Source organism: Ochlerotatus camptorhynchus, unplaced genomic scaffold, assembly GCF_037179485.1.
Source record: "Ochlerotatus camptorhynchus isolate MF236.1 unplaced genomic scaffold, CSIRO-AGI_Acam_v1.1 ptg000401l, whole genome shotgun sequence".
Lineage (NCBI taxonomy): Eukaryota > Metazoa > Arthropoda > Insecta > Diptera > Culicidae > Ochlerotatus > Ochlerotatus camptorhynchus.
Window position 1 is genome coordinate 4,322,444 of NW_027040887.1, and position 23,668 is coordinate 4,346,111.

A 23,668-nucleotide genomic window follows, 5' to 3' on the forward strand; every position below is an offset into this window, starting at 1 on the left:
ACATGACTTGACTATGGCTTGTTTCGTTCGTCAAGTGCATCAGTTCATTTCATTTGAAGCAAATACTTGTTTCAATTGATGCAATGAATGACTCGAAAACGGCTTACTTCGTTTTTTCCACTTTCACTATAATTCGGACTCATTCGATTTGTCACACGTCGCGTCATCAGGCATCAAAATATAGAATTCGCACAATATCGGGTGCCGATAGGGATGGCATCCGGATTATTTTTAGTCCGAAAGTTCTGGAGTCCAATATGGCTGCCATCGGGCTCAGGAAAAGTCTCAAATACACTACACTATCGGTATTTTCGGAACGGGGACGACGCGAAGGTGCACAAAATCGAGGTCTGGCTCAGAAAAAGTGTCAAATACCCTAAGATACAGGTATTTTTTTTTAACGGGGACGACGTGTAGATGCCAAAAATTGATATTCGACGCCATTTTGGAATCCAGATGGAGGTCATCGGGTTTCAGAAAAAGTATCAAATACCCTAAGATATGGGTATTTTCAGAACAAGGACGACATGTAGATTCCGAAAATAAATATTCAACGCCATTTTGCAAACCAAGATGGCGACCATTGGGTTTCAGAAAAGTATCTAATACCGTAAGATCTGGGTATTTTTGGAACGGAGACGACGCGTAGAAGCTGTAAATCAATATTCAACGCCATTTGTAGGGCTTCTTCTGAAATCGGAAGCCACCATCTTGAATTTTAAGAGGGCGTTGGACATCGATTTCCGGCCTCTAGATGTCACCCCGATTCCAAAAATAATCACATTGATCGGTATTTGACAGTATATCACATTTTTTCTGAACCAAACCCTCCATGTAAGATTTTGAAATGGCGTCAAACATTGGTTTCTGGCCTCTAGACGGTACTGGGATATCGAAAATACCCACATTGACGTAAATCGAATATCAAATTTCAGCATCTAGCCGTCAGCTTGGATTTCAAAATGACGTAGGGTATCGACTTTCAGCCTCCAGATTAAAAAATACCCATTAGAGTGATGCAAAATTTGAAATTTTCGCTCCACAATACTTAAACGATTCCAAATCGGATCCTGACTAACCTCTCAAAATTTGAACCCATTTGGTGAGAAACTGAGATGGCACAAACCATTTGAAGTTTGTATGGGAATTACTATGGTAAAACCAAGATTTTTGTTCATGTCTATCTAATAATTCACCATATCGGTCTGCTTCATAAGGTTTCAACTTTGCTTGTAGGAAATTTTCCCAGCTACAACTTTGCTGAAGACTACTTTTTGATTAAATATAAGGATCGAAAGTTATTAATGGTTCAATGCACTGATGTCTTATGATCATGCTCAATCAACTGCTCAGCAGGCAACATTGGTGTTTCTGGGGCGAAATAATTAATAACTATTTCCTGTCTCGTTTTACATAGAAACGATCTTCAGCAAAGTTGTAGCTAAAAAAATTCTATAAGAATAACTATCGAGTTGTTTTGCAGCTCAATATGGAAAAAGACTAGAATGCAATGAACAAAAAGTTGCGATTTCCCATAGTAATTTACATGTAAACTTCAAATGGTTTGTGCGAAGTCTGTTTCTAATGAGTTGTAACTTTTGGAGGCTAATCACGACCCGATTTGAAACCAATTAAGCACTGTGGAGCGAAAAAGTCAAATTTTGCATCAGTCTTATACCCATATTGATGGGTATTTGACAGTATTTCCCGCTTTTTCTTAAATTGGAAGCCGCCATCTTTGATTTAAAAATGCCGACGGATATCGATTTTTATTCCCTAGTCGTCATCCCGATTCCAAAAATACCCATATTGATGGGTATTTGACAGTATTTTCCGCATTTTCTCAAACCGGAAGCCCGCATCTTGGATTACACAATTGTGTCGCATATCTATTTCCAATCCCTAGATGACATGCCGATTCCAAACAAACCTATATTGATAGGTATTTGACACTATTTCCCACTTTTTCTGAAATAGGAAGCCACCATCTTGGATTTCAAGATGGCGTCGGAATTAAATTTTCATTCTCTAGACAGCATTCTAGTTCCAAAAATATCAATATTGATGGGTATTTCACAGTATTTCCCACTTTTTTTAAAACTGGAAGCCTCCATCTTGAAGTTCAAAATGGCGTCGCATATCAACTTTCGACCTCTAGGCTTCACCCCGATTCCACAAATACCCATATTGATGGGTTAACAAACCACCCGACAATGATAAATTGGACATCCACGTGCACAGATCTTTTGCGCATGCGCTTAAATGGACCGAGTGAACAATCAACAGGAAAACAGTGCGAATTTTAATCAAATAGCTTCGCTTCAATGCGAAAGTAAGCTCATTTGACAATGGAAGACGAAATGAGCAAGAGTCAAGCCAATACAAACAGTATGAAAACTGATCTAAAGTGGTTCTGCTGATGTTGAAGGGGGAATGGTCGAAGAGAAGACAGAATGACTTTCAATTGAAAGTGACGAATCCTTTAAATTTGTCGAACCTCTTAACGGAATCCCTTTATGAAGAGCTTTGAGTGGGTTGGTTTATTTCCTTTAAATTCCGTTATAATTGCTTATCTTTTGACAGATACGCGTATTTCGTCTACTACTTGCAGACTTCATCAGTGCACTCAAAGCTCTTCATGAAAGTGATAGTTGACAGTTTCGTCGTCGCTGGACGATTTTCAATTGAAAGTGACTTTGTTGGGTCCTGGTCTCATCATCAATTACAACAGAGACGTTCTCATTTAATCGATTCCGTGAAATTACCATAAATTTAGTTCGACTTGTATTCAATTCCAACTGCTTATACTTCAACCATCTACTTAGAGAACGCAAATCTTCATTCAAGTGTAAAACGGCATCATCTTAATCCTTAGCTGCAATGAGTAACACAGTATCATCTGCAAGAAGATTAATGTCGCAAAATCGTAAAACACGTCGCACGTCGTTAATATACATAATAAATAACAGGGGCTCTAATACACTTCCCTGGGGCACTCCAAGGTTATTCCTCACGGGCGGGAAACAGAATCATTAAAAACAGTCCGTTGAGTTCTGTCAGACAAATAGCTTTCAAACCATTTATATGCAGTACTCGTTATTCCAAAGCGCTTGATTGATCTTAACAATAAGGGCCTATAAATTGTTTCAAAAGCGCGTTTTAGATCCAAAAAAATAGCAACAATCGTATCTTTACACTCCAAGTTATTTTTCCGCCTCGCTAATACCAAATTCAACGCGATTTTACAAGAATGACCTTCCCGATGTCCCGATTGTTCTGATATCAACAAACTATTTCTATTTAAATACTCCAACAGCTGGCCTTTAACAACAAGTTCTAAAATTTTCTCTAATGTGTGCAACATGTTGATGGGACGAAACTCTTCGGCTTTAATCGTTCCAGCAACTTTTTGAATATGAACCACTAAGGATTCCTTCCAAATTTGTGACACATGTCTAGTTTGCAATGATTCATTATTAAGGTCCAGCCAATGACATGAAAGCAATCTTGAATAACTCTAGCATTAACATGGTCTACTCCAGTCGATTTTCCTAATGTAAAACAAAGAACTCTGAGTTCATCTAATGTAATTGGGTGAAAACCTTCAAATCTACAACTACTATTAACTGGTTGTTTTATTTCGCCATGTTCATCGACCAATTCAATGGATTGATTAATCAATTAAACACTGTCGACAAAATAATCATCAAATTTAGATGCTACTACTTGTTCTGACTGTTCTAATGTGCCATTAAAAGTTATGGACCGCGGTTTGCAATTACTAGGTTTCAATAAAGATTTCAAAATTTTCCACAACTCTTTTGTTGTTTTGATGCTGATCAATCTTTCATTGAACATACTCACAACGAGTATTCTTTATCGATTGTGAATACTTATTACGCGCTATTGTGTGCCTATTCCAATGATTGTCATTATTTGATCTACAAATCTTGTCATGAACTGTTATTTGAAAACAAACTTAATCTTCTTTGTAGGAGGGCTCCCATCGCTCAATCAAGACCACGCTGGAGGTGGCTGAGTTCGATTCCCGGTCTGGTCTAGGAATTTTTCGGATTGTAAAATTTCTCAACTTTGAATCGTAAATAATATTTCAAATCTCCTTCCCCCATCCCTACAATTGTAAATCTCCACCAACCTCGAGACGATTTAAGATTAAGATTAAGGGGGTATTCCCAATCTTTTGCCTTTTTTCGGCCTGTTTTTCAATTAATTTTTTTTTTTCAAGGAAAATGAATAGTAATGCGCCTAACTCTTTGGGATTCTTGTTTATTGAACATTAAAGTTTACAAATAAATTTTTTTCGACTTAAAAAAAGACATTATTGACGTCACAAAATGGCGGCAAACAGACCCCTGTTCGCCGCAAACGCCTGGACGGGCGAAGACTTTTCTCTGGAACGGCTTCATCTGAATCAGATTTCGTGATGAAATTAATAATCTGCATAAGATTCTCTGGAGCTTCTCCCGTTGGCAGCAAAAAATCTTGCAAATTAACAAAATGGCGGCCATATGAAAAAACAGGCGATTTTTAGCCCGCTTTTTTGCAGCTTTAAGGTGCTTCAAACAATGTTAAATGTTAATATTTTTGGCTGAAAGTGGGAGAAGCTCCAAAGAATTTAATAAGGAACAAAATGCGCAAAGATTCAAGTCAATATCTCTTATAGTTTCTGAGAAAAATCTTCGCCCGATAAAAAAAATGTGGTTTCGAGAAAAACGCGTTTAAAGTTTTGACTTTAGTTAAAACCATTTGGGGGTTCTTACCATTAATCAGCTATGCCTGGACACCGAATTCGCTGATCGGAAAACGGCTTGGGGGGATGAAAGTATATAGTCTAAAGACAAAAAAACGTGAAAAAAAAAAATTTGATTTTTTGAAAAAAAAAGATCGGGAATACCCCCTTAAGTATGTGGGGGAAATGTATGTAATGTCGGCCTAAGTGTCCCTAATTTGGGCCATACATAAATTCAGTAATCGACTAAATTTTCAATAGCGACCAAAAATATCCATTAGTACCGTCCCAATGACGCGTTCATCTAGATACAATTGATAAATAGCAGATTTTTAGCGATGGGCCTAATCTTAGAGCCATTTCCCCTATCACGCAAATGATAACTTGGTTCTGTAAAGTTTATTCGATTTGAGCCTCTACAAGAAATCAATTTAAAAAAAATTCAACTTCTCTGGGCATTGAATATGATTGTACTTGCCACACAATTATACTAATGCAAAAATGCTACAGGCATCGAAAGCTCTCAATTAATAACTGTGGAAGTGAATCTAGAACACTAAGTTGAGAATACGCAATAAGCTAATATGCGATAAGCAATAAGCTTGAAATACGAAGAAGGAGAAGAAGAAGACATTCATGATATCTTTTACTTTCAGATGCAAAATATATTGGAGATTCTCTCTGACAGTCCCTTGAAAATGTATTTTTAACAATCCACCAATTCTTTGCAGCACACTTCAAAAAGTTCATGAAATTCGTCCTTAGATTATCTTTAAATTTTAAACTGGATCTAATAAGTCACCGATCGTTTTTTTTTAATTCGCTTGTATTCTCCTTAGTGCCATAAGGTCTGAGGTCAAGTGTCCGCCATTTTTAATGGTTCATTGAAAAACTGGGAGCGGGAAATTTCACCGAAGGTTATTTCGCCAAATGGGTCATTTCGCCGAAGAGCAAGCCATTTTCTACGGTTTTGAACTTTTCTCAAAGCTCAGTAAATTTTGAAATCAGTTTCGAAAAATCTTAAAAAGGTTCGATTTTTTCAACCTGGAAAGCTATTCAAATGTAATGCTTCCTTTTTTTAGCTTTTGAGCTGTACTGATTTCTGCAATTTTCAAATAGGGGAAATGGCTCTAATGTTGGCCTATGGATCTACGATTGGGCCCATTGCAAAAAATCAGCTATTTATCAATTTCATCTAGACGAACGCGTTATTGGGTCGATTCTAATGGATATTTTTGGTCGCTATTGAAAATTTATGTATGGGCCCAAATTAGGGGCATTTAGACCGACATTACATCCATTTCCCCAAATAGATGATTTTGATTTATAGGAATGCTTCCTTCTTTTAAACATGAGCAGTTCATAGTTGAAGATGCTTATTTCAAATAACAGACTGTAGTGGTAATTTTTGTACGATAGATGGAGTAGATGAAAGCATAGAGTTGATAGTTCCGTTAGAGTACGGCAGTGTGAAGATTATATATAGATATTAGACAAGCGAGCTAGGACAACTTTTTAAGGAAGGTACAAATCGGTTTTTTCATCTCTCTTTACCAAACTCCCCCTTTGGAGAGGGATGGTGAGGGGTAAAATTCGGCAAAATGACCTTCGGCGAAACGTCCTTCGGCGAAACGTTCTTCGGTGAAACGTCCTTCGGCGAAACGTCCTTAGGCGAAACGTCTTTCGGCGAAATTTCCCGCTCCCAGTTTTTCAATGCAGCATCAAAAATGGCTGACACGTGACCTCAGACCTTAACAAACTAAGCATAATCAGGGTGGCAAGTGTATTTCTGATTTTAAATTCCTGGTTTTTCCCCGGTTTTTCTGGTTTCTTCCATAAAAATTCCTGGTTTTTTAACAAAGCTTTTAATCTATCAGTTTTGCAGATTTCCTTTAATTCTTCTACATGAGAGAAATGTCTTAAGTATATTTTATATGTATTTGGTGAAATACTTCAAATTATATGCTTCGTATGTAAACTCAACTGGTTTGAAAAAAACAGAAGTAAAATAATTATTTCATTACGTATATTCAAGGTTCGCTGAGTTGTGTCGACTTTTCACCAACCAAAGGACAATCCACTTAGCTAACGTTTACTGTAATCAAGCGACTTAAGGGCAATTTCTTGACCTCCACTCAAGCCTTAATCCTGGTTTAACTAAATGGGTACATTGACCCTTATTGGCGACATTGGCATTTACTATATATGTCATTAACACTCCGAACCCGAAGCCTCGGTAAAATGTGTAACGGCCAACTTGCAATGTTTGGAAAATCATAGCTCAGTCATTTATTGACAAATTTCAAACTTATTTGCACCATCTGGAACTAGATATTTAAAAAAAATTTATTCGGTATCAATAGATTTAAAATTTATAGATAAATTTTAGAGCAATGATTTTTCAAACATTGCCAATTTTCTGCTACACATTTTACCGGAGACAACGTGTTCGGAGTGGTAAACAAGCGTAACAGTTTTCATTCAACAACGAAAGCTAATTAAAGCTCGCACTTCCTCCTGTCAATCACGTCTACAGCACCGAAAGCAAGATTTGTGATAGATCAGTGCACGTAGATGTCAAATTTGACAATTTTGGGTGGTTTGTTTCGGTTCACATTCGTAGTTATCTGTTGCCATCACTTGTTCTCTGGTGTTAAATGAAAGGGATACAACAAGACCAAATTGTGAGGTAAGGGACCGTGCACTGATCTATATGAGGTTTCATCGTGTTTGTACTGAGCCTGTGTTCCATTTGGTGAATTTTCACCTAAATTTGACACGTGGAAAATTTTCAAATAAACCTGCTATTGTACCAGCCTTATTTTCTTTTGTTTATTAGTTTATTTGACGAATTAACTTAACAGAGCCGATGATACTTGTTCATTGTACAATACATCTTAAAACTATAGTCAAAAGGTACAACACAATATATAGTTTATTTTCCGCTATCCAATAAGCCTCCTCCACCAGAATGGGAGCCGCTTCCAGTGGTTTCATTGTATGGCAGATTCGCCAACGGGGGTCAGAGCGCTTCCATTGCAGCAATGGACGCAAAACTTGGTCAGCAATCACACATTCATCACGAAACGGTTGCTTTCCAAAGTCGACGACGCATCGACTGAAAGAACTGCTGATGAAGAACAATGAGGAGGACCACACAATTGCTGCCGAGTAAACAGATGATCGCGTGACACACATTATTGAGAGTGGTCTGCTTCTGTCGACAGCCGAGTGAACACTGAGCAGCGTTGCCAGGTCATTTTCAGAAAAATCTGGACCAGTTAAAATATAAAATCTGGAAAAATCTGGAATGCTCTAAAAAAATTTTGAAGTCTCAAGCTCTCGAAGTGATTCTAAATTCTGGAATTTATATTTTTCTGAATATCCTTGGAACTATTCACAGGATATCTTCGTCCTTTTTTCAGAGTTCAATTTGATTCATCCTAGGTTCCATCACACTTCTTTCCTTAATTCCCTTAAAATTATCTTTATTAATCCAAACGTTTTAGTAACATTCTAATAGTTCTTAGCATGATCTCTAATAATCTCTTATAAATCAATCTCTGATTCAACAATTCCCTCAAACTGGAAATAATTTTTCTCTATGAAATTCCCTTAGAATATTATTAATAATTTCATTGATACACTCTTCAGACTGACCGTCACACTCCTTTCAGACTTATTGAACTGCTTTGTACGTAATGTTAGAATTGTTTTGAAATACTCTTGATAAAAATGAATCTCGATAGAAAGATTGGACAAAATTCCATTGAAACTATTCTCACGATTCGTATCAGCACACTTCTTAAGTTTCATCTTAAGAATTTTCTATGATTTATCTTCCGAATGCTAACTATTTCCTTTCTTCACAAAATCTCCATGCAATTGTAATCAGAGCTTTTAAAATACAATGTGTCAACAAGAGGTTGCATAGACTGCATACTTAACACTAGACAACTGACAACACACCGGGAATCACAATACGCCTGAACGACAGGTGACGCCGCACGACCACGGAGTTGGATGGAACTCTACTCAGATTTAACTTGAAATTCTCCTTTGGTTTCACAAGGAATTCGCCTCACACTTCACTGTAAATTATTTTCATAATTACCTTAAAATTCTGAATTCTAGGGCAGCTCATAATTCTCCAAATTAAAAAAAAAAGCAGGCTCGATATGTTTTGATAATTTGAGATTTTTTCAGCCAATAATCTTTAGAAAATGTTTCAATTTTCATGGTTCTGCAACCCATTGCAAACCTGTTGTAACAATTCCAAGTACTATGCTGCAATAATGTCCAGCGTTGATGGCCTTTAATAAATAAAGTAGTAAGTTCGGCTTTTTATTTTTTGATTACAGAGTCCTTCAATTGCAGTAATATTTTTAAAGCAACATATTTAAAAAATCTGAGAAAATCTGGAATATATTTGAAAAATCTGGAAATATACGTGATCTGTCTGTGTACCTGGCAAGACGACTGAAAATCTGGATAATCCAGATAAATCTGGAATACTGGCAACGCTGACACTGAGAGACTTTTTTCTGACAGACCAGGAATCAATTTTGACAAACACCTTCTCGAAAATAGGAAGGTCGACAACAGAGGGATTTTCGAACATCTTAATTTAGTTTCGAAGTGTCAAATTTAAGTGAAAATTAACCAATTGGAACACAGCCTGAGAACATAAAGCAAAGTTGCGTTGTCATGACAGCAGCGACGAAACATCTGATGCTTTTCTGCTCGATTATCAAAGTGTATTGAACATTGCTGATTCACATATATCTAGATAGAGCTGGAATTAGGGCCTAACAGCTTTTGTAAAAAATGACTTCTCTTGATGGTTTTGGTTCAGTGTTCGAAAATCTCAAAAGCAGCTGTCAGTGTCAATTTCGGTTGTCAAATCTGACGCCAAATGCTAATTTTACTCTGAACAATTATTTTGCACGCATCACACGTAAATAGTAACGTCATCATTTCAAACCGACATGCATCTGTAAATTATTATTTTTCTGGTTTTGCTTAAAAATTCCCGGGTTCTTCCCAGTTTTTCCTGGTAAAACAAAATTCCCGACATTTTCCTGGTTTTCCAGGTTCACTTGCCACCCTGCAGAATACAAGCGAATTTTAAAAAAATCGATCGGTGACTTATTAGATCAAGTTACAAATTCAAAGAGATCTCAATGACCACATCTGACATGTTCCGAGTGCCTTTGAGGACGTGGTCAGAATCTTTTTTGAGTCAAAACTAATCATACGACCCATCAAACCATATGAGTATGAGACTTCAAAAGAAATAACCTCAATTACTGTTTAACAAGAAATGCGGTTCAAATTGACTTAAAATGTGTTCTTTCTTGATTTATTATCCGTACTGAGTACCAATGCTACCAACGCCAGGGAAGCAGCTCCCACACCTGGACCCTACTTATCGACCCATTAACTCATGGACCGGGGCCCAACGGGATTGCTTCCCTGATCAAAGTTTTAATGGCTCAGCAAATCCCGGCAGCGCCGACTGAGATTGCACCCAGGCCCTTTGGGGGTGAGAGGCAGTCACGCTTACCACTACTTCACCGGCGCCGCTATTTAGCATACTTCAGAGCCGTACAAAAAAAAAATGTAAGACCCATTAACCTCAGGGACAATTTAGGGAGCCTTTAAGTAATTCTGAAGACTTCAAAGAAACCCAGAGAGCTTTTGAAAAGTCCATGGAATTTATGGGAAGTCCAGGAAACTTCTGATAACTTCTGATTTCAGGAAAGTCCAAAGCCGAGTCTGAGGGGGAAATTTATTGCGCTTACATGTATTTACACATTCGTACAAATAATGGACGCTCGTGAAAGGGAGCCGGTGGTGTAGTGGTAAGCGTGATTGCCTCTCACCCCAGCAGGCCTGGGTTCAATCCCAGTCGGCGCCGCCGGGATGTTCTGAGGCATAACATCTCTGATCAGTGATCACCGCCTTCGTTCGGAAGGGAAGTAAAGCCGTTGGTCCCCCGGTTCATGAGTTGATGAGTCGATAGGTAGGGTCCGGTATGGAAGCTGCCTCCGTAGCGTCGGTAACATTGGTGTGCAGCAAGGAAAACAAGATCGACGGAAAACAAATCATGGAAAAAAAAGAAAGAGAGTGCATGAATTTAAGGTGGTTAAAAGGCGGAGATATGAAAATTCTACGAGTAACCAGCTCTCAATTTACCATGACAGCACTGTTTTTCTGGTTTGCTGGTTCACCAGGGTTGTGTGAAACTGTTGAAATAAGGAACGCTTGGTGCTCAAACTAGGCTTGAAACGTAAATCGATTACTTATATCTACCTGCATTACAGCAAAAACAAACAAATACAATTTCAACTTACTTCGTCGCCTCGCTTTGACCTGCTTCTTCCAGCAAAACTGCGGAATGTTATGGCTTCTCCGGATCCTGATGGTGACTCCGTTCAGGAAGTCCCGCACCTGTTGCATATTTTCGTGGACTTGCAGCACCTGCTCTACACTTTAGCTTTGGCTATCACACTGCTATGGTTGCTGGTACCTTCAACAACCGATCTCCAGAATGTTGATGAAGTGGCAACGACGACGTATCATAAAAATGCCGTTCGGTTCTCAAATTTCCGAATTGAACTAGATCACTCGTCCACATCTTCCCACTTAGTGGGAACAACAATGATGCTTCTTACTGTGCACTGTTTGGAATTCTTCTTGGAACATTTTTGAAAGCACTGACGATTCTTCAAACACTCTTACGCAAGCCATCGTGACGGTACCTGTTTTCACTTTAAAACCCAACCTAAACATTCAACCCCTTTCACCTGCTCGTTTGCAAATCTTCAACTGAGGAAAATATTGATTAGTACGGTTGCTTGAACTTCCTCCGAAGGGTTCTTTTTTTTTTCTCCCTCCTGAATAATTGACTCAGTCACGATAATGGGTACAATATATTACATCCAGTGTCGCCTCCCCCTTCCCAAATCATTGGGACAGGGCAGCATTTTCCAGGTATTTGCAACAGACGACAGTAAAAGAAAACCTCGGACAACTCGGCCACGAGCAAGTTTGCGTGTGCCAGTTTACATACTCCTAGCACTAAGCGATATCTGAGAAGGTGTCCCTCTCCATACAAGATGGCATGCGCGCAAATCACTCGTGACCGCGAATTGTTCGGCGTTGTTGTTGTTGTAAACTGTAACGCCGATTTGGTATTGAACTTGCTATTTGCTCGGTCATTCGGTCGGTGTTTTCTGTTTGTTGCATTTGCACACGTGTTTGGAGCGTTAGATTCATTTACTGCACTCGGTTCAGTCAACGAACGGGGCGGGGGGTGGTCCGGTAGCCGGGGCACCAGCTGGTACTCATCACCATCGTACCACTTGAATATTGTATCTGAGTGGGTTTTTTCTAGAATTTTGCGAGCGTGACGATTCGCAGACTTGTGATCTTAGTTGATGGTCAGTTATCCTACGCGGTTAAGCAAGGCTTGAATTTGAATGATTTTCGTTGGAGAGATTGTAAATCGTACACGTAAATTTTAAAATTATTTTCCTATCCTACCTTTTTGTGGATGACCCCAAACTTATGATCGATAACATTGCTTGTTTATTGATTTAAAATATTTTCTAAATTTGTCCACCAAATTGTCACTAAGGTTCCTGGATAGGTATAGAATACGGGTTCTACTACCACTTTCATTTCAAAATTTTGCCGAACCAATGTTGTGATTAAAGGTAAAATTTTAGTGTACAAAATTGGAAAAACATTTTTAGCAAAATACCTTGAAAATAAGTTTTGTTCAATACCTTTTAAATGACCTCTAATTAATCAAAATTAGACGTAAAATGGCAGAGATATGAACAATTTGCTGTTCAAAATTACTTTGGAAAAAATCAAAAATGCTCTTAACAATTCTTCAAAATAACTATCCTTGAAATTGAGTTCAGCCCAAGTGTCTCGACATTTTTCAAAGGAAGGAGTACAGCTTTCCTCCGAAAAACGCGTTAACCACTGAGTTGCACCCACCGCTTTTTCTCGGTGGGATTTCAACAAGTCGGGCTGATTTTTTGCATGTGAGTAGGGTCTATCGATAACTAGTCACTCGCAGAAAATCAGAGCGCTTGGTTGAAAACCAACCGAGACAAAGCGGTGGGCAGAACTCAGTGGGTAATGCGTTCTTCGGGGGAAAGCTGTACTTTGTTTTTACAATTTGGGATCCCGTTTTTTTTCCGGTGACATCGAGTTTACGGCATTTTCCTGTTTTTTTTAGATTTCCCGGTTAACTGGTCACCCTGATTTCAGTAGTTTCACGCCAAATAAGGAATCAACTAGACTTGACCTTCTACGATTTGAAACTTTGAATTATTTGCTATGAGCAATTATTCCCATTTTTGCAAAAATCGGCCATTTTGGATTTTTTGACATAGGACTACGTCTTTAATTTTTATACTGGATCACATAAAAAAAATTCAGACATGTAACAAAAAATCCCAAACACGGACGTAATGATAGAGCGCAAACCGAACTCACGACACATTGCGCATGCTCACATGAGCGAGCTCAACGCTCAGTTGACCGCTCACCATTTCACCAATCAAAGGAAAGGAGGAGAAAAGCAGCGGTAATAAAAACGCTTGCTAAATCGTTTTCTTCGTCATCATCAATCATCATTTTCATTGTCAAACAAGCGGCACGTCTTCTTCTTCTTCTTCGCATTTCAAGCTTATTGCATATCGCATATTAGCTTATTGCGTGCTCTCAACTTAGTGTTCTAGATGCACTTCCACAGTTATTAATTGAGAGTTTTCGATGCCTGTACCATTTTTGCATTGGTATAATTGTGTGGCAAGTTCAAATAATAGTTCTATGCCCAGGAAAGTCGAGAAATTTTCCAACCCGAAGAATTCCTAGAGGAATTGAACCCAGCCACCTCCAGTATGGTCTTGCTTTGTAGCTGCGCCTATACCGACAAGCGGCACGTTCGGACGTGTTTTTCGCCCGCTCTGAAAACTTCGCGCGCATCGAAAGGAGATGGACATAGATCAGAGGCCGCTCTACGCGGCTGGTTTCCACACGGGCACCAAGCCCAAGCGAAAAAAAAAACCGAAATGCAAACTGTCGTAGACATAGACAAGTTGCAGCAGCAGTTGTTGAATAACAACTCATTCATCACGCTGGAGCATCAATCCCAGACCACCAAAAGTCAGCCAACCCCGGTGGTTTCAACTTCGGAAAATGCCCCCGCAATGGGAAAGCAACCACTCCTGGTATGAATATTACACGCACGACAAACCAAATGAACGACCCTACCGGGTTGTGCTTCGTGGTCTTCCGCTGGTTGACCCAAAAGAGCTCCTGGACCGTTTGAAGAAGGAACACAAGCTCATCGGCCAGGTGGCTCACATCATCGAAAGGAAGGAGGACTGTGCAAACCTCGATGAATCGTTCTACTTGGTGCACTTTGCCAAAGGGTACACCAACCTCAAGCGAGCCGACGTAACGCAGTGCATGAACTGCCTTTATCACAGCAACGGAACCCGAAACTGCCACCTGAAGAGCTACCGAGAAGTGCTCGACAAAGAGTGCACCAGCGAAACGATGTGCCAACTGCGACGGCGCTCATCTGGCTACAGATCGTAGCTGCCCCAAGCGTGCCGAATACATTCGGATTCGACAACAAGCAACAACCTCGAACCAGCCGGGTCGGAAGGAAGTCAGAAACCTGCTGCACCTGCGCTGACTATGAAGGATTTTCCTGCGCTACTGAATAGCACGGTACCCGCAAAACCCGTCAGGCAAATATTCCAGCGAACCAGATGCCTCCTGAAAAAACAACAAGTCTCTCTCCTCAACTGCCTGATTAGGGATCGAATGATGTTGATCAGCAACCAGCAGTTCTCCAACAACATCGAACAACTTAGCGACTACTCGAGGCCGTTCTGGAAGGTGGCCAAAATCATGAAAAAAAGGCCAACAGTAGCTTCACCGGCAAAATGGTCAATTCCTGAAAGTAGACCTGAAGATCTGTGATTTTTTTTAATTGCATACAATCAGGAGAGTTGCAGGGTGGCCAGAAAACGGTCCTCTGGGCAGTGTTGGGAAAATATCAAAAAATCAAATCTCACCAACGCCCAAGATCACGCTTGATTTTCGTAGACAAATATCAACAAGCAAACAACTGCGGTTGATTTTGCAAGCTGTGATATCGCAGCTCGGAATATCAAGCTAACAAAACTCACCAACTGCAAATCTCACCAAACTGTGGTGAGATTGAGTTTAATGATTTTTGTTTTACTCCCGAATGCGACCGAAACTTCCATAACGGCTTGCAGCAGTCCCTTCGCGTCTGCCATCGGTGAAGATTAAAAAGAGATAGCAAACTATGCTTTATCTTTCTAAGAAAATTATGTGCAATGGAATCATTTTTGTGTCGAGTCAACTCTTAGCTTGATTTTTGCACGTTCTGAATAGTCTCGCAATATCAAAGGAGGTTGTAAAATCAATATCAAGCATGATATTTTGTTCCAATATCACGCGTGATATTGCGAGCGCATGAGAGCGGAAAAATATCAATTGATTTCTGATTTTGCCAACACTGGTTCGTCCACTGAAAGAAGACGCCGGAGGCATATCGGTGTTCCCATCAGAGAAAGCCAACGCTATCGCCAACAAACTCATCGAAGCACACAACACCGGTGCCAACGAAGATACAGTGCAACAAACAATCAACCACCTTGACGAGCAAGTCGACGATGCTCCATTCGTCGGTCAAGTGACCGAAAATCAGGTACGTGCAGCAGTGATGCGCGGCAATAACATGAAGCCCCCCGGCAACGACGCCATCTTCAATCTGGTTCTGAAGAAGCTCTCCAGCAAAGCATTCCGATTCCTGGCTGCAATATTTAATAGATGCTTCCAGCTAAGCTACTTCCCAACCAGATGGAAGACAGGGAAAGTCAGCCCTATTCCTAAACCTGGAAAGGATCCAACTGCTCCATCAAGCTACAGGCCCATCACGCTGCTATCAGCAGTTAGCAAAATATTCGAACGGCTTATTCTCCAGCATCTGATGGAACACGTCGAGAAACACCACGTCATCATACCGGAGAAATTCGGCATTCTACCGTCCATAAACAAGTCCGAGTGGAGCACACCATTGAACGGAACAAGTCACTCTCTAACAACACAGCCATGGAAGTCTTGGATGTGGAAAAGGCCTTCGACAATGTGTGGCACGATGGACTTTTCCATAAGATGGTGCAGGTGAACTTCCCAAAATAACTCACGAGAATGGTAAGAAACTATTTGAGAAATCGAACGTTTCGAGTGCATCTTTCAGGTGCCACCTCAGAACTCCACGAGGTTCCAGCGGGTGTGCCTCAAAGTAGCCTCATTGGCCTCATCCTGTATAACATTTACACGCTCCGGTCCAATAAAATTCCACGAAGTTGACTATCTAAAAGACGCTGATTAGACCGGTGGTCCTCTACAGCCACGAGACCGTGACTATGCTCGTGGAGGACAAACGCGCCCTTGGTGTTTTTGAACGGAAGGTGTTGCGTACCATCTACGGTGGAGTGCAGATAGATGACGGAACGTGAAGGAGGCGAATGAACCACGAATTGCACCAGCTGTTGGGAGAACCATCCATCGTCCACATTGCAAAAATTGGGCGACTACGGTGGGCTGGGCATGTCGTAAGAATGTAGCACGACGACCCAGTGAAAATGGTTCTCGAAAGCGCCCCAATATGAACAAGAAGAAGAGGCACGCAGCGGGCAAGGTGAATCGACTAAGTAGAAGGCAACCTGCGGACCCGAGGCTGGCGAAGTCTGGCCATGGGTCGAGTAGAGTGGAGACGACTTCTTCGGACAGCAAAGGACAACAATGCTTTAGCCCGATTGCAAGCAAGCAAGCCATAAAATTGATCCAAGAACGAAAAAAAAGTGGAACTGTGATATTTTAATGAATTTGGGGTCTTAACATTAACATAGACCCGAATGACCATGGGACAGTCCTCCGGAAGATCCGTAAAAGTGGTCCATTCTTGAAACTGTTTCTAGAGCTCCGTAGTTTTGTCGAAAACACTTCGCACTGTGATATATGAAAGAATTTAGGGTCAAGACATCAACATGAACCTGGATGGCCATTGGGCCGTCCTCCAGAAGATCCGGATCATCCGTAAAAGTGGATCAAAAAGGCACAAATCAGGACACAAATATATTCGTTCGGCACATGAAACTGTGAAAAAAAACCGTGGTTTTTTAGAAAACTCTTGGAACTGTCATTTAAGATAGAATTTAGGGTCGTGACATAAACATGGATCCGGATGGCCATGCGACTGTCCTCCAAAAGATCCGGAACATCCGTAAATTGTCATACTGTGAAACTGCTACTAGAGCTCTGCAATACTTTTTTAAACACTGTGATATAAGAAACCACTGGATCACTTTTACGGATTTTCCGTATCTTCTGGAGGACGGTCCTATGGCCATCCAGGTCCATGTTTTTGTCACGACCACAAATTCTGTCTTATATCACAGTTCCTAATGTTTTTAGAAAAAAACTGCGGAGCTCTAGGATCAGTTTTATTGACCTCTTTTACTGATGTTCTGGACTTACCAGAGGATGGCCCTATGGCCATTTGGGTCCATGTTTATGTTATGACCCCAAATTCTTTCTTATACCGCAGTTCCACATGCTTTCGAAAAAAACCGTAGAACTCTAGGATCAGTTTCGATGTTCTAGATCTTACGGAGGACGGTCCCATGGCTTTCTAGGTACATGTTTATGTCACGTCCGCAAATTAATTTATATATGGCAGTTCCAAGTGTTTTCGAAAAAATCGTGGAGCTCTAGGATCAGTTCCATACATTGACCACTTTTACGGATTTTCCGGATCTTCCGGAGGACTATCCGATGGCCATCTGGGTCCATGTTTATGTTACGATCCCAAATTCATTCTAATATCACAGTTCCTAACGTTTTCAAGAAAAACACGGAGCTCTAGCATCAGTTTCGTGAATTTTCGACTTTCACAGATGTTCCGGATCTTCCGAAGGACGGTCTCATGGCCTTCTAGGTCCATGTTTATGTCACGACCCCAAATTCATTCTATCATCTCAGTTCTTAGTGTTTTTCAAAAACTGCGGAGCTCTTGAATCAGTTTCATAGATCGACCACTTTTACGGATGTTCCGGATCTTCCGGAGGACGTTCCCATGGACATCCAGGTTCATGTTTATGTCACAACGCCAAATTCTTTCTATCATCACAGTTCCTAATGTTTTCAAAAAAAAAAACGTGGGGCTCTAGGATCAGGATCGTGGATTTACCACTTTTACGGATGTTCCGGATCTTTCGCTGGACAGTTCGATGGCCATCTGGGTCCATGACCCGAATTCATTCTAATATCACAGATCCTAATGTTAAAAAAACGCGGAGCTCTAGGATCAGTTTCATGGATTGTCCACTTTTAGGGATGTTCCGGATCTTCCGGCGGACGGTCTCATGGCCATCCATGTACATGTTTATGTCACAACCCCCAAATGTTTTTTTTTTTATATCACAGTTCCTAATGTTTACAAAAAAAAACTGCTGAGCTCTAGGATCAGGTTCATGGATGGACCACTTTTACGGATGTTCCGGATTTTTCGAGGACCGTTCCGTTGTTTCCAGGATCCATATATAGGAACCATGACTGTATTTTGACTAATTATGAACATTTGTGCCCAATAATCTAAATTACAGATCTTGCGCCACTTGCAAAACCCTACAAACACACCTTTCAAAAAAACGTGTAACAACTCTTTTTGCTTTTTAAAAAAGTAGACGACTCTGTTTTCAATATTTTTACAATAAAAATCATCTACAAACCCTAAGAATTCTAAAGGTACCACAATTTTTGAAATTAATTGAGAAATGGCTTAGTTGTGCCATTGCAACCTTGCCGTTACACGTTTTTCGGAGGCTTCGTAGCGGCGTAAAGTTTTTTACCCACCGTATTCGGAGTGTTAAATAAGATATCGCATAAAATGTAATTGAAGGCTTCATGTTAGACCGATGTTAGGGACATACACCCTAAGTGATGACTTCAAAAAGTGTGTTATGCATACTGCGGCCGTCGCTGAACAAATCTAGATAAACATTTCAAAAGGTCCTATCTGCATTGATCGATTCTCTTCATCGACTTTCTCTTTCGTCAATAACTCAGTTGCAAAACCTTTCCCTGTTGTATTTGACGTTTTGGACGCTAGATAAGAACCCCCTTTATCAAACTATATGATAGAATTAGCGCAAAATCTGTTTGCATAGCAAAGGTTATGAAAAGAGAAAGTCGATGAAGAGAATCGATCAAAGTAGATAGGACCATTTGAAATGTTCATCGAGAAATGTTCTGTTTTCGTGAACTGTTTTGTTTTGACGCCATAGCTCAGCAATCGACCAGCTGGATTTTGCACAGAAATAACGTTATACGGTGTAAAACAAACACAACTACACATGCAATTTGTACTTCACAGACCGGCATAACTCTTCCATTGCATGCCAAACCGGTGCCGGTGTGGTGGCGTTCCGTGGTGTATTCAGTTGGGGGGCAATGAATAGCGTTAACTATAAACATCCGTACAGCAATCACATGGGTGGTAACTATGGTAGATGCAGGTCCATAAACAGTACAGCAGCACATTAAATATAAACTTGAAGCTCGTCTTGTTTAGGAAGGCCGATTCAAAGTTGCAGCGATATGTTGCGTCATTCGCCATTCATCATGTGAACGATCGGCGGGCGGCGAACAATGAGACAATCAAGAGACATTTGTGAGCCGTATCAGTTGCTGGGGCTTAATTAAAAAGCGCCCTCTATGAGTGGTCATTGGAGGCCGGGAAAGAGAGGCATCATAAAAGTGCACGCCCGCAAGCTGATTAGAAACAGTGTCAACGCCAGTGGAGATTTTTATGATCCGCAACGAATTACGTGTTTCATGCTACTTCCGACAGCACTCACCACCAGAGGGCGAGCTGCCTTCAATCGACTTGAGAATGTATGGCGAAATTCACTTTTAATTAAACATCTTAGTAATGGTGCAATTTGTCCGATATATTATGTCTACATAATCTCACTATTACTAAAAAGTACAAAATGTAGAACGATTTTTCGAAAATCTCCATACCGCAAAACTAGTTTAGATTTGTGGGTAGAATCTTTTGCTCGATTGAATACTACTGTCAACCGTCAAAACCGACAGATGTCACTCTGCCAGTGGTGAATAAACCAGTTTTGATGTATGGAGACCCTCCTGAGAAAATCAATGTTTTGTGATTTTTTACTATGATTTTTTTTCCTTCAGTGTATTGTTTTCTCAAAGAGCATATAATTACATACAACTGATTCTAATATGTTAATTCGTTCAGATTAATCATTTTCATGGTATGATTTTTTGAAAAGTTTGTAGTTAGATGAATAATGCAACCATTGGTAGCAGCGAACATGTGAGCATTGTTTCACACTGACATTTTGTTTTGCGTTTTGGGCTGGAAATGCTGCATGCGAATGAGTAAAAGTGACTCACTATCTGAATAAGATTCGTTTTCAGCGTAGCGCTCAGTGTTTTTCCTTGCAGGGATGTTTGAAGGCGAATTATTGAAGCGATTGACGTAACTCGAATCATAAACCAAAAAAAAAAACCTTCAAATACCAAAGTAAATTATCTGCTAAACGCTAGTGTTTACCGATAATGAAACGCTTCGTCTTACTAATTACTGAAATCACACCCACACACCCTGGAGCGTGAAGAGCAAGACCAAGTGAACAGAACGATGTGACCAGGTCTAGGCGAACCTATAAATATTGCGTAATTCTGGTATGTATAGATCCCGACCATCTATTTCGAACGTGCCATCGCAGTTAGGACGTCATCGGTTAGTTGAAGCATTAATTTCAGGAGAATATTGAATCACTTCCCATTACCGAGCACTTTTTTGTTGTTGTTGTGAGGATGTTTACCTTAAATTATCACCTAACAACTTGACAGCTACAATCAACGATATCCAATCTGGCACGTAACGCTGCATTCAGAGGTAGTTAGCAAGAGCGCGATTCGGGCGAGGTGAACTGGTTGCCAAATTCGTGCGCGTCATTAACACGTTTCTACTGAGTTGTGGTTTGCCTTGTCGTCGAAACTATTTGAACTCAAGAAGGGCAACAATGTGATATGTATAATGAAAGCTCAACGAGGAAGGTAAGTGCATAATGGCTACAGGTTGTATCCGATTGGAAGAAGAGTTTTTCAACGGATTGTTTTTAGCATACAAATCATGTAGCTGACACTAGGAATCTAACGTCTACAAACGATTTTAAGAAAATGATACCTGCATCGCACTACAGCCTATTTTCATCCAATGAAAACAGCAATGTAAACCATTCATCAGCAATGTAAACCGATTTCACTGTTCAATATTGTCCTGTGATTTTTATTTTCCAGTATTATTGGCCGAAAGATGCCGTAATGGCTTTGATCATGGCATGGTTTTTTAGACTTTAAGTGATGCTTATTTCTTGAATTTGTGTGGTTGAATGATTGAATTTTTTAAGTGACCCAGATGCAAGGTCACTCAGCACAGTGTGCCGAAATTAGATTCGGCATAGCTTGGGCACATCCATCGGCACACCTTCGGCACAATCTCGTAGGCATTGGATTGTACATTAAATAAAATGGGAGCTTGACTGATGCAAAATTTGAAATTTTCGCTCCCCAGTGTTCAAACGGTTTCAAATCGGGTCCTGATTTGCCTCCGAATGTTTAAAAGAACTAATTTGATAAGAAACTGACTTGGCACAAACCATCTGAAGTTTACATGGAAATTACTATGGGAAAACAAAACTTTTTGTTCATTGTCTTCTAGCTTTTTTACATATTGAACTGTTAGCAAATTCTATTGCTATTCTTGTGGGAATTTTATCAGCTACAACTCGCCGAAAATCATTTTTCAGCCAAACGTCAAATTAAATAGTTATTAATTGTTTTGTATATTGATAATCTTATGGCAAGATTAAGCAACTGTATTGTGGGCAACACTGTATTCTGCAGTGTGACATAGAAGCCATGATTTTTGTCCTCTATTATACCCACCATAATCACCAATGTTGCTTGCTGAACAGTTGATTTAGCATAATCATAAGACTTCAGTTACTTGAATCATTAATAATTTTTGTTCCTTACATGCCTAATCAGTTTCTCACTAAATGAGTTCTAATTTTGAGAGGCTAATCAGGGCCCAATTTGGAACCGTTTGAGCACTGTGGAGCGAAAATTTCAAATTTTGCATCAGTCTAATGGGAGCACTGCTGGACAGCTGTCATTGAAGTTGTTCACAACATTCTTAGTTAATATTTAAATTCGAAATGTAAGCTTCCGAGGGCTGTCGATTGCTATCGAATCCGGTCACAAGTCTTTCAGCTGCTACGCAAATGGAGTGTACTATGAACCAGAATGCAAGAACCATTTGGATGGATTGGATCATTTAGTGGTGGCGGTTGGATACGGAAACTCAAAGGATAAGATTACCGGCTAATCAAGAACTCCTGGTTCAACTACTGGGGTAAGACGAAGACGCCCAACGTTTTGCCATCCTTGGATCCCTTGATCGCCTCTAGCAGCTTTTCAAAACTGGCCTTGTCTTTGTCATTATCGTCCCGATCCATCAACTTCACCGACGGAATGCCCTCCACACCGTCCTTCTCGATCTGCTTCACGAAGTCGATCTTCTTCTTGTTGGTCAGCACAACACCGTAATCGTATCGGTTAGCTCGTATCCCAGTAGCCAGGTCTGCAGCGAGGTGGATTTGCTGTAGATGGTTTCCTCGTCTACGCCGACCGCCGTCAGAATGTAGAAGGAATCTTTATCGATCACGATATTCGACATTTTCGGGGCCATTCAATTATCGGATCCAACGGTTTTCGATGCGGGGACACTTCCGGTTGCTCTCTAGCATTTTTTCTTTGTTGTGTCCTGCTGGACGGCTTAGACCGTTCACGGTCCATCTCGCCAGCATTCCTCCTTGGTTGTCGTTAGAATGATATCCTTGCGATTGCAAACCAAAACATTCAACAGGAATACCGGGTTGCCAAATATATTATAATATTCGTATTTTACAAATAATCTCAGCTTGCTCTATGACCGGAACTGCCGGCACAATCGGCAAACCTGTGGCACACTGAGGAAAATGTTTACTAAATATTGGGGTGCGGAGTGACCTATGCCCAGATGCGTCTTTTCAACTTTAGTTCATTTGAATACAGTGGCGTCGCGTAACCTCACTGTTTACCTGTGTACCAACTTTCAAAAACAGATTTAATGCCATATTCATACTCGAATCGGTTGAAAAATACACTCAATATTCTAGTTAACTCGATATATATCCATTGCAAGCAATATTTTGATAATTGTTTATGTTTTGAGAGTTGGTGCACAGGTTGATTGAGGTTAAGGCGACGTCACTGATTTGAAAATTTTAATTATTATTTAAAGTTACTAGTTCTATCTAGCCGGTTTTAGCCAATGACCATGTTACACAGCTTAAGGGAGAGTTTACCGGCCCGAAAATAAAAAGAAATATTTTATTTTATATTCTTCTAAAATATTGCGAAAAATTATCAAAAATCCAAGAAAATCAGTATCTTCCTTAGATTTTTGTCAAAAATTACATGCAAAAATATTTGCTCTCTCATCATGAAAAAAAATTGGACCCTCAGCAAAACCAAAAAACATCGATGTTTTGTGGTTTTTTCAGTCCAACTTTACGCCTTAATGACTTATAAAAAATATTTTTGCACATGAATTTTCTTTGAAAAATTAGAAAAAAATTTGAGCTTTAAGATTTTTGATACCTTTTTCCAATATTTTTTAGAAAAATCAAAACGCAATTATTTTTT

At 40.0% G+C, this 23,668-nt stretch overlaps 1 protein-coding gene across 12 annotated transcripts in view; it reads right to left on the reverse strand.

Annotated features, from left to right (window-relative positions):
* Nucleotides 1-23,668, reverse strand: part of ATP8A (ATPase phospholipid transporting 8A1) — a 366,350-nt gene that overhangs the window by 155,504 nt on the left and 187,178 nt on the right. For 4 of the 12 annotated variants that reach the window (XM_065233372.1, XM_065233371.1, XM_065233368.1 and 1 more), the window contains exon 2: nucleotides 11,107-11,581. The exons of the other annotated variants lie outside the window; for them this stretch is intronic. In XM_065233372.1, the coding sequence (XP_065089444.1) occupies nucleotides 11,107-11,212 (106 nt within the window). In that variant the 5' untranslated portion in view covers nucleotides 11,213-11,581. The remainder of the gene's footprint in view (nucleotides 1-11,106; nucleotides 11,582-23,668) is intronic. 12 annotated transcript variants of the gene reach the window in all.